This window comes from Entelurus aequoreus, linkage group LG07 (assembly GCF_033978785.1).
Source record: "Entelurus aequoreus isolate RoL-2023_Sb linkage group LG07, RoL_Eaeq_v1.1, whole genome shotgun sequence".
NCBI classification, from domain to species: domain Eukaryota; kingdom Metazoa; phylum Chordata; class Actinopteri; order Syngnathiformes; family Syngnathidae; genus Entelurus; species Entelurus aequoreus.
In genome coordinates this window covers 26,764,201-26,780,497 of record NC_084737.1, presented here as the reverse complement: position 1 = coordinate 26,780,497, position 16,297 = coordinate 26,764,201, and the positions used below count along the sequence as shown (strand labels likewise).

Here is a 16,297-nt window from a genome sequence, read left to right as displayed (position 1 = left end):
GTTAGAGTGACGGACTAGAATGCATTGAAATACATTTTTTTTCCCGCTCTGACCGTAACTTAGGTACAAGCTGGCTCATTGGATTCCACACTCTCTCCTTTTTCTATTGTGGATCACGGATTTGTATTTTAAACCACCTCGGATACTATATCCTCTTGAAAATGAGAGTCGAGAACGCGAAATGGACATTCAGTGCCTTTTATCTCCACGACAATACATCGGCGAAACGCTTTAGCTACGAGCTAACGTGATAGCATCGTGCTTTAACTGCATATAGAAACAAAAAAAATAAACCCCTGACTGGAAGGATAGAAAATCAACAATACTATTAAACCATGGACATGTAAATACACGGTTAATGCTTTCCAGGCTGGCGAAGGTTAACAATGCTGTGCTAACGACGCCATTGAAGCCTACTTAGCAACCGGACCGCACAGAGCTATGCTAAAAACATTAGCTCTCCACCTACGCCAGCCAGCCTTCATCTGCTCATCAACACCCGTGCTCACCTGCGTTCCAGCAATCGGCGGAAGGACGAAGGACTTCACCCAATGCGTTTGGCGGCCCGGAGACGTAGGAAGTCAAGGTGAGGTCGCCGGCTAGCGCGTCTTCTCTCCAACAAAGTCCTCCTGGTTGTGTTGCTGTAGTCCGCTGCTAATACACCGATCCCACCTACAACTGTCTTCTTTGCAGCCTTCATTGTTCATTAAACAAATTGCAAAAGATGTCCAGAATACTGTGGAATTATGAAATGAAAACAGAGCTTTTTGTATAGGATTCTACGGGGTACCATAACTTCCGTTTAACTGACTACGTCACGCGCATACGTCATCATACCGCGACGTTTCAGCCGGATATTTCCCGGGAAATTTTAAATGTCACTTTATAAGTTAACCCGGCCGTATTGGCATGTGTTGCAATGTTAAGATTTCATCATTGATATATAAACTATCAGACTGCGTGGTCGGTAGTAGTGGGTTTCAGTAGGACTTTAATACAATGGTTTTTAACAGTGTACTTTTTCCGTGTGTGATCGTATAGTGATTTTAACTTGCTTTTATCTTTCAATACAACATATTTTTAACTTGGTTTTTAACCAACATCATCCTTTTTTATATATTTATGAAATAGAAAATAGAAAAATACAAAATACAATACAAGACATGACACAAATAATTAAATGGACTTTTAGCACTGTCTAATGGTGACTAGCGAATATGACAGACCACGTGGTTCCCATGTTAAAATGGCGAACAATACAAATTTAAATCATGAACGTCTTGACACGTAAAACGCACATAGTGCAACAATTATTACCTGCAATGAGTGATCAGAACGCACATACACACAATATGTGGTTAGCACCTCTGCTGCTTTCGATGTCTACAGGGGGAAAATAATATCGACTTCAGTGCAAAATAGTAGGACATCTGACGTGAGCAATAACCAATTCAAAACGAAAATTCCACAACATAGCATTTCAACTGCCATTAAATAACTGTGTATCTTACAATAAATCTCACGTTAGCTTTAGTGTAATTTATAATATTTTGCAGAGCAATACCAAAATGTGGCTTACCATTAGCAGAGAACCGGAAGTCTACTAATAGCTTCCGGTTTGCGGTCATATCTACAGACTTTTCAGGTACCAGCAAATGGCGCAATTGGACCTCTCATTGCATAACAAACCAATATACATATTTTAGCAGGAATTTCACTCAAATAATCAAAGTATTTCTTATACCCGTTACATATATGTGTATATATATATATATATATATATATATATATATATATATATATATATATATATATATATATATATATATATATATATATATATATATATATATATATATACACACATATATTTATATACATACATGTTTTTATATACATACATATTTTTGATCGATTTTTATATATCTTTATATACCAAATAATCTATTGCTGGAATTGGTTTGAAATGAGAATAGTAAGTTGATTTAAGATTCCTATCCCCAATATTAATATCAAAATAACCAAAATAGTTTGTTGAAGGGCGCAGAGCACATCGCTGTCTATTGGTCTGAAAAGAGAATCGTGTTGAATTAAGAAAAGTGATTCTGAATCGAATCGTCACCTTAACAATCGGAATCAAATTGTAAGTTGCCAGATTTCTGTCCCCAATAATAATATCAAAATAGCCATAAGAGAAACATTTCAATAATGACTTCACTAATGGAAGTTGTGCTCTTAACATTTTTGTTTTCTTTCAGGGAGATGGAGGGGTTGGTCGTAACAGAAAGGAACTTTTTAATATGTTGCACCAGATTCCAGGTACCAACAAACGATGTTTAATTAAATCTGTCAGAGATGAGTCTCTGTAGGTTCTTCCTCTCTGGAAACAAGCCACTCCCAAATAGATTTCCATATCAACGCCAACAGAAATGCCTACATTTCCAATTGTTAAAAAAAAGCTGTAGCCAAATGCCCCACAGCCATTGTGAGAGTTGTGTCTAATACGTGACAGAATACCACAATTCAGACAACAGAAAGAAAGAAACATGACGATTCTTCCTAATTCAAATGTATTGGAAATTAATAAGAAAGGTATACAACACAACTAAGCCACCTTAGTGGACTCTTTAAGTAAATATCTGGCGTTTTATGCAAAGTATTTATTATGAAGACCTAATTAAACTGTACAAAAAGCAAAGCAAATTGCGGTTACAGTAAGGATTGTCTTTAGCAATGTTAACATTTACACAGCAATGCCACGTTATTTGATTGTATCTTGTCACCAACATGGAAGCAACTGAAGTGAGACGTGTGCTCTTCAATCACAAATCCCCAGACTCTGAAGCCCTGTCAGGCTGCAATGATTTGTGAAAGTTAGATTGAGGTGTGAGCATGTCAGCTTCACAGAGTGGGGATTTAGGGAATGTAATAGGTATTGGATCTATGGGAATCCCACGGAAGCCCTACCGCGGTCAGCACATCCTCCTTAGACGCTGGCATCACATTACTAACTACTCGTTACACACATGTTGTGTTCTCACGAGACCTTATAGCAGCATTCTGGACAAAGAGAAATGCAATGCAATTATTCTACAATTTTTGCTTGAGTTGTTCCTATTTTTGTACAATTTGGGGGGCCACATTGAGGATAGTTTAACTAATTCAAATTTGAAAACCTCTCAGTAGACAATATCACAATTTATGCTTGGTCAGAAGCTATATTTATATTAAATTTAAATGGCAACAAATGATTATATCATGTAGTATTTGTGTCTTCAGATTGCAATTTTAATGTATGATAGATAATTTAATTGGACATTTTCAGATACTTCTAATGCTCCTAGATCATAGCTGTTAACAATTTGTGACTATAACAATACTAGGTATAATTTAGTATGACAACAATAATAATAATAACAATAAGCCTTGAAAAAATATTGTACAGTAGAGTAGAAATGTGAATTTCACAGCAAACCTGATTTTTGGAGTGACTATTCGATTCTGATTCGATTCAACACAATTCTTGATTCAAACCAATTCTCGCAATGTATTATTTGGTACAAAATGATAATAAAACGTTTTCAAAGTAGATTACAGGTTACAAAAGCTCCTCTTGGCTGCTGAATTATAATGTATACGAGCAGCAAGTAAGCGTGGAAATGGCCTAAACACATTGTTCTAAAAATAATGTGAATTGTGAATTATATTTATATAACCACAACACCAGGGGGAGCTCCACTAACCATGTTAAACCCAGATTCCGATCTAACAAAGGTCTTAACTCATTCTCTTTCTATGCCACATCAATGTGGAATGCGCTCCCAACAGGTATAAAAGAAAGGGCATCTCTATCCTCCTTCAAAACCGCAATAAAAGTACACCTCCAGGCAGCTACAACCCTAAACTAACACCCTCCCTGGATTGTTAATAATCAAATGTAAACAATCAAATGTAGATACTTTTTCTTATGCCTTCTGATCTCTCTCTCTCTCTCTCTCTCTCTCTCTCTCTCTCTCTCTCTCTCTCTCTATGTCCATTACTTGCTTTACATATCCTACCAAGTCAGACTTACACTCTTCCAATATCCATTTCTCTGTTCTCAATTGTTGATGACTGATGATAACAACCAAACCTAACCCCCCACCCCCACCACCCACCCCCCTCCACACCCCAGATTGTAAATAATGTAAAGAATTCAATGTGATTATCTTGTGTGATGACTGTATTATGATGATAGTATATATCTGATAGTATATATCTGTATCATGAATCAATTTAAGTGGACCCCGACTTAAACAAGTTGAAAAACTTATTCGGGTGTTACCATTTTGTGGTCAATTGTACGGAATATGTACTTCACTGTGCAACCTACTAATAAAAGTCTCAATCAATCAATCAATCAAAGCGCTTTTCTCTAGAGTTACTAGAGAAAAGCGCTTTGATAGTGAAACCCAATATCTAAGTTACATTTAAAGCAGTGTGGGTGGCACTGGGAGAAGGTGGGTAAAGTGTCTTGCCCAAGGACACAACAGTAGTGACTAGGATGGCGGAAGCGGGGATCGGACCTGGAACCCTCAAGTTGCTGGCACGGCCACTCTACCAACCGAGCTATACCGCCCCAGAGATTCTTAAAAAAAATGTAAAATACTTTTTTTTTGTATAATTTTTTTTCTCTTATTAACTAATTTAGAATCGGTATAAATAAGAATCGAAATTCAGACGGGAATCGATTTTCTGGTGCACCCCTACATTTTAGTAGAACCTCTAAGGTCCAACACAAACCTCCAATTTGCTTAGATTAAGTAACAATTTTCACAAAATAAGTAATGGAAAAGGTAATAATAATAATCCTCAAAATAAAAAAGGTGCATGCAATCCTTAGATACTTGATGAACTGGGCTCTTGTGACGTGTTGACATCTGGACTCTAAAATTTAAATTTTGCTCAACTATTTGGGGAAATTTCAGACTAACTTTAGATGTTAGTGGCAGAGGTGGGACCAAGTCATTGCTTTGCAAGTCACAAGTAAGTCTCAAGTCTTTGCCCTCAAGTCCCGAGTCAAGTCCCGAGTCAAGACAGGCAAGTCCCGAGTCAAGTCCAAAGTCAAGACTGGAAAGTCTCAAGTCAAGTCCCAAGTCCTGCATTTTGAATTTCGAGTCCTTTCAAGTCCTTTTAACCACAGACTAATATATTTACACAGATTGTGTATGCTTTTAAAACGCTGTATTTATTTATTAAAACAAGTGCATTTGAAATTGCAGGAAAAAAAATAGTGCTGACATTGCACTTCATAATAGCACTATTATCCAGTCATTTTAAACATTTAACTCATTCCTTTACAGAATAAACACATTTGAAAAAACAAGTGCAACTGTACTTATTTGCACAAAAGTGTTAACATTGTATTTCCTTGGCACATTGCATTGTAACTACCGGTAGTTCCACAGCAGTTTCTATCCTGTTCTTACCTTATCTCGTTGATCTCATCTCATACTGTATGTGTGTTGATGTGTGCGTACATATGAAAAACATAAAAACATGAACAAAACAATGAACAGAGTTGTACTTTTTAGATGTCAGGGCCCTATGCAATATGTTCACATATTCTTAATATAGTATACATTTTAACTGACCTTTATTTGACTATGTTTGTGTATTTGTAGGTGGCTAAAATACGCGGTGCTGCTGATCGCCGTCTAACGTTACGTTACTGTGTGTGATACATTGACTAACGTAACGTTAAGTGTAGGTACCTCATGCAACCCTGCTTAAAAAAAATCACTTGACAAAAAGTATGAATAAGGTAGCGAACTGCAGTGGACGCAACATATTGCCGTGTTTGCAATGACGTTATAACCATAGACATCTTATAAGTAGACGCAGCATTGGCTGCTGTGACACGAGCAATTTGGCCGCCATCTTGAAGTGGTGATGAGGAGCCGGCGAGCAGCCTAAACTGACAGTTGACAGGTAGAAAACAAAGATGGTGTTCAGCGTTTTCCAACTCAAATGAGCGGACTGTTGAAAATAGAAATCGGGTGATTACTTTTCACAAGTAAGATTTAACATTAATGTACTATTGGTTGTATTTTATGAAAATAATATTACCACAGAGTTGAGAAGGAGCAAAGATCTTTAATATTTGTATGTGAAAATCACAAAGAAATCTTCTGGGGGAGGATGACCCCCCTACATGGGTTTGGTTTACAAACTTTCAGCCCCACCTAAAACAAAATTCACCAGCCGCCACTGATTATGATGCATTCTCATTTTAGGCAAAATATAAGACAATACTTTCTTAACAGTATAATTGTAACCAGGAATAAGTCTTCAAGTAACAATATTCAAATACTAACATTGTTGGGTAAGACAGAATTTGGTTTTATTCTGAATCCAGTGAAACAGATTGGTGGTTTTAGCTGATATAAAGACTTACAGGTGTTTATACAGGTATATGTTTATGTTTAAGTATTTGGCAGACGCTTTTATCCAAAGCGACATACATAAAAAATACATATAAAACAATGACTGTAAACATGATCATTTAAGGGAAGAATGTAATACAAAATATCAATACAGAGTGTCAAGACAGAATAAACTCTCTGCTGCTGCAGCAACAGAGATACAGTCTATAAGATATATCTAATGTATTCATACATTGTTTATGTAGGATATACACATGTATACATAACCTAATCATATTGTTTCTTCAATTTAAAAATAGCTGACCGTTTTTTTTCCCCTTTCTCTGGGATTATATTCCCAGTTTTGATCTCGGACGTCTGGTCACTTATAGCGTATAAGAATATTATATTACTGTTAAGCAAACTATGAATAATAAAACACGCCAAAACATGTGTCCTTTATCATAGCTACACATATAACAAAAAGGCGCGTGAAAATCAGTGGTATTCAGTGAGGTAAAATGAATTAAATGCGCTGACAGTTCATTGCTCCTGCCAAATGAATTGCACTAGTGGAGCGGATCACCACTCCAAGATGGCGGCCCCGCGTCTCGTCTGCGCCTGTAGGCAGTAGCGCGCGATGCTGCGTACCCTTATAAGATGTCTATGGTTATAACGTTAGCAGTGAGTTTACAGCCTCACTGATTTAACTACACAGCAAATAAAAGTCACGTTACTTAGCCAATAAACGTTAGCTTACATTCAAAACTTACCCTTCTTTGTACATCTTCAAATGTCGAACTAAGTTGGAAGTTGTTACGTCTCCGTCTATAATATTCGAACTGCATGATTTGCATAGGGCTATTCGTTTTTTGTTGACAGAGTCGTAGTTTTAATACCCGAACGAAATTAACTTTGGCATAATTGTTTCTCACTGCCGCATTGTTTGACAATTCTTCTTCATTGGTTGTCCTGCAATTTGATTGGATGAGAGCTGTGTGATGAAAACAGCGTAGATCTAATTTGATTGGCTGTTTTACTGAGAGCACACCAGCTGACAGGAACAACACGCTGATAGAAACAGACGAAGAAAAGGAAAAATACAGAGCGGCGCGCTCCCAAATAACTTTTTAATCTTTGGGTTTTGGGGAAAGTAGCAAGTCATGTCAAGTCAAAAGGCTCAAGTCCAAGTGAAGTCACAAGTCATTGATGTTAAAGTCTAAGTCGAGTTGCAAGTCTCTTTACATTTTGTCAAGTCGAGTCCAAAGTCATCAAATTCATGACTCGAGTCTGACTCGAGTCCAAGTCATGTGACTCGAGTCCACACCTCTGGTTAGTGGGATGTACAACAGCAGGGTTGGTTTGAGCTGACACAGTGACACTTGTTGCTGAAAATAACATAGTACGGTACAAGTCAAACATTTGGGCACACTTTTCCCATTTTATTAAATGACAAGATGTAGACAAAGGTCTGACTGGTAGTATATGTACAAGTACAGTAGTACCTCAACTTGCGAGCACATTGTGTTCCACAACCACGCTCATAACTGCATACGTCAATGCAGCCCCGTATGGGGTGCCGAATGTAAGAGTTCAGTCACATTTTTCTAGCGGATATATTTCTCAGATCTAACTCACCTTTCTCCCATATAGCTCATTTTCATCACATTTCAGTTTAAATTAAATGTCGACTCTAAATAATATATGTAAATGTTAAATATAAATCCAAATCTGGGCAGCACGGTGGAAGAGGGGTTAGTGCATCTGCCTCACAATACGAAGGTCCTGAGTAGTCCTGAGTTCAATCCTGGGCTCGATATCTTTCTGTGTGGAGTTTGCATGTTCTCCCTGTGACTGCGTGGGTTCCCTCCGGGTACTCCGGCTTCCTCCCACCTCCAAAGACATGCACCTGGGGATAGGTTGATTGGCAACACTAAAATGGTCCCTAGTGTGTGAATGTGAGTGTGAATGTTGTCTGTCTATCTGTGTTGGCCCTGTAATGAGGTGGCGACTTGTCCAGGGTGTACCCTGCCTTCCGCCCGATTGTAGCTGAGATAGGCTCCAGCGCCCCCCGCGGTAGAAAATGGATGGATGGATGAAATCTAAATCTTAAATCTAAATGTTATATCTAAACCTAAATCTTGAATTTAAAAGTATATGTTAAATCTACATCTATATATTGAATCTAAATATTAAGTAAAAATCTAAATATTTAATCTAAACCTAAATGTTGAATCTAAATGTTAAATTAAAATCTAAATCTCGAATCTAAATCTACATGTGAGCGCTAAATGTTAAATCCAAACTTAATGTTAAATCTAAACCTAAATGTTAAATCAAAATATAAATGTTAAAGCCAATGTATGTCTTAATTGTGAGCTAAATGGTATAAACACAGCATCTGCAGCTTGTCAATATTTTTATGGATACATGTTTGTCCTTTGGACATTTGTGCTGGCTGCAGCTTGTGTGATGTGGACAAATTCTACGGGGCAGACCTGCCAGGTAGGCTGCAAATTATTAATGGTTTGTTTCTCTTATTTGGTTTTACGAGTTATCTTCTTTGTACTAACTTTCTTGGTTCCGATCGTTGGAGGGCAGGATTCTGTCAATGTCTGAGCGGCGTTCAAACACGAACGTTAATGGTCGAATCAAAACTTAGATATGGTTCTTGTGTAAACAAAACAGAAGCAGCAAAGGGTAACAATATATTAACTCTCTATTGCTCAATTGACACAAATATTACTTCAACCGACAGTGAAAATGCTTGTTACTCTAGGTATGCTCGCAACTTAAAGCATAACAAAAACTTGAGAGACTGCTCGTATTTCAAATTATTTGAAAGTTGAAGTATTGTAGTACCATTCTTGTGAGAAGACAGGATACAAGCTACTATGCACCAGAATCATTAAACGGTTTGCTTTTGTGCAGCATCCACAGTTGTGTTGTTGTCTTCTTCTGGTCGACCTTGACGACTTGTCATGGCAAGACGTGCTGAGTGGGCGTCCATTGGTCAGCGCGCCTGAGCCTGTCCCGGCCTTCACTGCCAGCCTCCCCAATGCCTCGTCTACCAGCCTACCGTCTCCAAATCTCCATTAAGTCATCTATCTTCTTCTGCTTCACCCCCTACTCCCATATTGCCATCAACTCACTTGTCTTCTTGTCCCCTCCCTTTCATACACCCCAACTGGACATCTCAGCATGTCCCTGTCATGTCGAGCCACTTGCTTTTCATTCATTCTCACTCACTCTGCAAGTCTTGTGTGTTTGTTAAAGGCCTACTGAAATGATTTTTATTTATTTAAACGGGAATAGCAGAAATAGCAGATCCATTCTATGTGTCATACTTGATCATTTCGCGATATTGCCATATTTTTGCTGAACGGATTTAGTAGAGAAAATCGACGATAAAGTTCGCAACTTTTGCTCGCTGATAAAAAAAGCCTTGCCTGTACCGGAAGTAGCGTGACGTCACAGGAGCTAGGATTCCTCACAATTCCCCATTGTTTACAATGGAGCGAGAGAGATTCGGACCGAGAAAGTGATGATTACCCCATTAATTTGAGCGAGGATGAAAGATTCGTAGATGAGGAACGTTACAGTGAAGGACTTGAGAGGCAGTGATGGACGTATCTTTTTTCGCTCTGACCGTAACTTAGGTACAAGCTGGCTCATTGGATTCCACACTCTCCTTTTTCTATTTTGGATCACGGATTTGTATTTTAAACCACCTCGGATACTATATCCTCTTGAAAATGAGAGTCGAGAACGCGAAATGGACATTCAGTGCCTTTTATCTCCACGACAATACATCGGCGAAATGCTTTAGCTACGAGCTAACGTGATAGCATCGTGCTTTAACTGCATATAGAAACAAAAAAAATAAACCCCTGACTGGAAGGATAGATAGAAAATCAACAATACTATTAAACCGTGGACATGTAAATACACGGTTAATGCTTTCCAAGCTGGTGAAGGTTAACAATGCTGTGCTAATGACGCCATTGAAGCTAACTTAGCAACCGGACCGCACAGAGCTATGCTAAAAACATTAGCTCTCCACCTACGCCAGCCAGCCCTCATCTGCTCATCAACACCCGTGCTCACCTGCGTTCCAGCGATCGGCAGAAGGACGAAGGACTTCACCCGATGCGTTTGGCGGCCCGGAGACGTAGGAAGTCAAGGTGAGGTCGGCGGCTAGCTCGGCCAGCGGCTAGCGCTCCAACAAAGTCCTCCTGGTTGTGTTGCTGTAGTCCGCTGCTAATACACCGATCCCACCTACAACTGTCTTCTTTGCAGCCTTCATTGTTCATTAAACAAATTGCAAAAGATGTCCAGAATACTGTGGAATTATGAAATGAAAACAGAGCTTTTTGTATAGGATTCTACGGGGTACCATAACTTCCGTTACTCTGACTTCGTCACGCGCATACGTCATCATACCGCGACGTTTCAGCTGGATATTTCCCGGGAAATTTTAAATGTCACTTTATAAGTTAACCTGGCCGTATTGGCATGTGTTGCAATGTTAAGATTTCATCATTGATATATAAACTATCAGACTGCGTGGTCGGTAGTAGTGGGTTTCAGTAGGCCTTTAAGCTATAGATGTTAGAACGCAAACAGAATGTGAGGAAAGGGGTTCCCTATGTTTAAGCGTAGGTGGCCAACAAATAAAGCCCAAGCACCTTTGGCAATAATGAAAAAAACAGTTTGATTCAGCAATGCAACCTGTCAAGCATAGCACCATTTTTTAAACCCATGCCACCACCCCAGGCTGACTAGCCACTAGCCTGCGGGCTTTGGAACATCTACAAATATGATCAAGTATTCTGCAGCCCCACGACCCCTTCTTTTCCTTCCCCGCCCAGCAGCTTGCTTTCTGTCGAGCCCTGTTAGGCGAGCCTTTTATTAGCGGAAATGTTTAAAGAGGCCACCTGACGTGTGTCAGATGAACCTTGGTGAAGTTGAATAATTGAGTTGACCGAAAATATAATTAATGGACAATCAATAAACAAGCAGGGTGTGGGGTTTATAGAACAGGGAAGTATAGTGGGATCTGATTTAAAATTTTTCAATTATTTAGCAGGTAAGGATGACTTGAATGACAATATTGGACATTAGATGGGATATTTTAAGCTTAGATGCTATTGCAAAATGATGCTAAGGACTAAAGATTTCAAACACCTCCTATTATTTCATAAATAATGCAATAGATGATCGCTCTAGTGTATATATATCGTCGTTGGTTTGCCACATGTTTAGATATTTGAGTAAATATGCCTGCATGATGAATGCATGGAGGTGAAAAAAGCTGAATTTGGAGTCCTGTGATGAGACGGCAGTGATTTATCCTGCCTCTTCCCCCTTTCAGACCCTTTGTCTTTAATTAGTGTCTGGAGAATGCAGTAGTGGATGAGTGGACTGTCAATTTTGCATTTATTATTAATTTAGCCGAGGTGTCAACTGACTGGTCCACGTAGTGACGGACGTCTCTCCGGTGCTCTTTTGCACTTCTGTTTAGGCGATAATCAAGCTACGTGTGTGATCCCCGCTAATTAGACAGTTTCCTTTTTGGTGGCGGCTGCATTCTGCCACTTGTCATTTAGCCACAGCACATCTGCAAATGCAAATATAGGTGGCCGGCGACGGTGGACTGTATGAATCCCCCTTTTAATGAGGAGGTAGATTGTGCTTTCATTTCTCGTCTGTCATGTGGCCACCTGCTAAGTGGAATGTGCTCTGAATGTGAGGAGCACAATGTTGTAGGTGAACGTGAGTCAGTAGTGGAGAGCAAAGTGTGTATGTGAGCATACATCCACAGATAAACATTATTGTGCACAAACTTCCATGCATTCCACATACGCATAGGGATGCAACGATTAACCAGTTTTACTATAAACCGTGATTAAAAACGTCACGATTATTCAATAACAAAGGCTCCACTACACCCTGTGTTTAAGCAGACATTATGCTGGTATGTTATTTTCGACACGACCTGCACAGAATGAAAACAAAGTCACACCGGTGGTGCACGCACTTATACGCACCTATTGAGAGGCACGCTAGTATGCTATTAGCTTAAAAATGGCAGCAGGACAAGCAGAAAACCTTTACCACTCGAACAAAAGCTGCAGTCGGCAGTGTGGGAACCTTTACAGGTACTTAAAATATGACCAAGGAGTCATTAAAGACAATGACGTATCCATTTGCCAAATCTGCCCAAAGAAAGGATAAAGGCTCTAATACAGGGGTGTCAAACTCAAATACAGAGTGGGCCAAAATTTAAAACTGAACAAAGCCGTGGGCCAAGGTTGAACAAATTAACCTTTTAATAGGGACCCAAACAAGTTTTGCATTGAATATTGAACAAGCAAGGCTTATATAACTTTATAGTGACATGCAAAATCGAGTTTCAAATAATAATAATAATAATAATTAAAAAATATCAATGGCATATCAAATACAATTTAAATAAAAATCGAATGCCTCTTTTCTATTTGCAGCCTTCTGAGGTAAATATCAACATTAATAAACCAACCATTCAGGACTTTAAACTACTCAGTTTGCAACACACTGATCTAATCTGATGTGCCAAAGCCAGATACCTGGCATCTTTTCTTGGATGCTAGTTCATTAATGTCGGGGCTCAGGCTTTGAGCTGAGGCAACCTTCATTATCGAACGAAGGTGTTCATCAGTCATTATATCTCGTAGTCCACCCGGACCACAGTCTTGGGGGCGTGCCTTAAAGGCACTGCCTTTAACGTCCTCTACGAGCTGTCCGCTTTTCATCCATTCTAACAACGTGCCGGCCAGTCACAAGATATGTGTGGCTTCTGTACGCACACACACATGAATGCAACGCATAATTGATCAACAGCGATACAGGTTACACTGAGGGTGGCCTTATAAACAAATTTAACACTGTTAAAAATATATGCCACACTGTGAACCCACACCAAACAAGAATGACAAACACATTTCGGGAGAACATCCGCACCGTAACACAACATAAATACAACAGAACAAATACCCAGAATCCTTTGCAGCATTAACTTTTCCGGGACGCTACAAAATACACCCCCGTTACCACCAAACCCCCCCAACACACCTTGTAGCGTCCCGGAAAAGTTAATGCTGCAAAGGATTCTGGGTATTTGTTCTGTTGTGTTACGGTGCGGATGTTCTCCCAAAATGTGTTTGTCATTCTTGTTTGGTGTGGGTGTGGCGTATATTTCTAACAGTGTTAAACGTGTTTATACGGCCACCCTCAGTGTAACCTGTATCGCTGTTGATCAAGTATGCAATGCATTCACTTGTGTGTGCGTGCAGAAGCTGCACATATTATGTGACTGGGCCAGCACTCGTTGGACTGGATGAAAAGCGGACGTGACGATTTTCGGGAGGGGCACTGAAATTTGGAAATCTCCCGGGAAGGTTGGCAAGTATGAGAAATAGCGGTGAATGCGGTGTTACCGCGGCACCGCCGCTGTATATGATCGGCGGGCCAGCTCTAGTGTTAATTTGATATCGCCTCAAGGGCCAAGTGAAATTACACATTGGACCAATTTTGGCCGGCGGGCCAGAGTTTGACACCCATGCTCCAATACATGCAAACTTTTCAATTTGTTTATGGTGAGTGCTATTGACAGTGTAAACATAGCAACACAATATTTAAAATAGTTCCTTATTCTCTTTTATTACAAAAAAAATATTTGAGCACTTGTGTAATGTTTAGCTTTATCCTCCAGTGATAATGTTACATGGTAATGCTATTTAAGATATTAAGAATTGCAGGTTATTTGCCGTAATGGAGGTCAATATTATTAGCTCAGGGAAGTGACTCCCCACTGTATGGAGCTGCTAGCCGCTTGTCAGCTGGCAGACTAAAAATAAATACTGTCAACCAGAGGGGATCAGCGTTAAAAGGCATTAATCGGCATTAGCCATCACATAGTTTTTTTTAAAAATGGGCCCATACTGATCAGTTGCCGACCGATCAGCAATCCCTGGTAAAAATTTGTGAAAAATTATTGTTTCTAAATCGAATAGTCAATATTCTTGTTTATATTTATTATTTTTTACTGTTTCTTTAATGTTATGATTTGATTACTGTTTTTCCAACATTAGTAAATAAAATAACACATCCAAATCTCTAAATAATGTCTTTTTGATTTTATAGTTTTTTTGTTGTGAAATTCATCAATGCATAATAATCGTGAAACCGTGATTATTAGTCAGGCTATAATCATACAGTCAAAATCTATAATCGTTGCATCCCTACACACACACACATTTTACTAACCAGTCCGTTCTTCTTCAGGTCCGCCCACATGCTGGTGCCGTCCCCACCTCTCATGAGCACATGGTAGGTGAAAAAGTAAATGCCAGGCAGTGGACAGGTAAACTTGCCAGTGCTGGGCTCGTAGTAGTTGCCTACGTTGGTTACTACGTCGTCAAACTTCAGTATCTCACTGCCCTCGTGCTGCTTGCGGAGCCCTGCGTAAAAGGCAATTTTGGGAGTGTAGAGGGAGGGAGAGTAGCCACCAGGACCTGGACCTGGCGGACCTTGCGGCCCTGGCTTGCCTGGCTCCCCAGGGGGCCCACGTGCTCCTATGGGGCCGGGGATTCCCGGAGGTCCCCGTATGCCTGACTTGATCTTCTTCCCAGAGTAATCCTGGGGCGGCGGAGACACAGCTGTCAACTCCTGGCCTGACTGTGAGGTGGCGTAAGGATCACAAACCATCCTGCAGCTTCCCAGCATTTCATAATGGCTGCCGCCACTTCGTGTTTTCCCTCCTTTGGTTGTGTGGACCAGCAGGGGAATGGCCACCAGCAGAATGAGAACCATGGCTACGCCTACGGCCGCTCCGATTACACGTTTCCTACGGCTAAGCCGGGAAGCGGCCAGCGTCAGGAAGTCCTCTTCCCCCTTGACTGGAATGGTGCCCGCCAGGTTGAAGCCTCTCAGCGGACCGTTTTTGTGGAAAGGAAGACGGGGGGTAAAGTGGACTGAGAGATGAGCTTGGCCAAATGGCAGGCTGCCAGAGGGACGCAAGCAGATGAAAGCGTCCAAGAAAAATGATGGTGATGTCCACTGGAGATTAAAAAAAAAAAAATCTAAACGTCAATGATTACAAAGCTTAAACTTTTACAAACTGTGGAGTTAAGGTCATAAATATTTGGGCCTACAACAAATACATTCTGATGAAGTCCTGTTTTACTGTTTAACAACTTGGCAAGTTGTTTGCATAGAAATTAAGTTAAAGTGGGTACCACTGCCAAACTCACTTAATGAGAAGCTGCAGATTATGTTGTTTACAAATACTTTTGCATGAAAGCCGCCCTAATGAAGGGTGTGACTATATGTGACAAAAGTTGACCAGCAATCTTCTCCTTGACAACGTCATCGTTGTTTCTCCTGTCCAGTAATGGATAGATTCCTCCTCTTTGGTTTATATCTGGATTGGAGGGAGATGGCAAAAACATCAAAGCTTGCACTAATGTAATACAGAATTCATTAAAAAAAAATCACTAAAATGTAAAATGCAAGTAAATGTTTTCAAATTGAATAACTAATTTGAATACCCATTATAGTCATATTTAAGTGTTTTACACAATATTATTTTTCATGAATGACAAACATTTTTAGCCGAGAAGGTGAAAATCTTCTTACCTTTGCTTGTTGTAAATTCCACAGACACAAAGAGTGTGGCACGAGACTCTCAATTAGCGCAAAATGCTCATTCGTGTGTGTCCGGGTTGGAAGGTGCTATAAAACGACCATGATGTGGAGTGAAGCGTGGTTGAAAAAGCACTTTTTTAAAAGTAGGTCCGAAAGAGGGATGTGCGCGATGTGGATGTCCACTCTTCCACTGGACAGACCGCCGT

The 16,297-nt window shown here is 39.8% G+C and overlaps 1 protein-coding gene across 1 annotated transcript in view; it reads right to left on the bottom strand.

Annotated features, from left to right (window-relative positions):
• Positions 1-16,297, bottom strand: part of c1ql4a (complement component 1, q subcomponent-like 4) — a 41,318-nt gene extending 25,021 nt beyond the window's left edge. Inside the window, exons 1-2 of the mRNA XM_062053073.1 lie at positions 16,083-16,297; positions 14,712-15,867 (exon numbers count right to left, since the gene is read on the bottom strand). Of these exons, the coding sequence (XP_061909057.1) occupies positions 14,712-15,257 (546 nt within the window). The 5' untranslated portion in view covers positions 15,258-15,867; positions 16,083-16,297. The remainder of the gene's footprint in view (positions 1-14,711; positions 15,868-16,082) is intronic.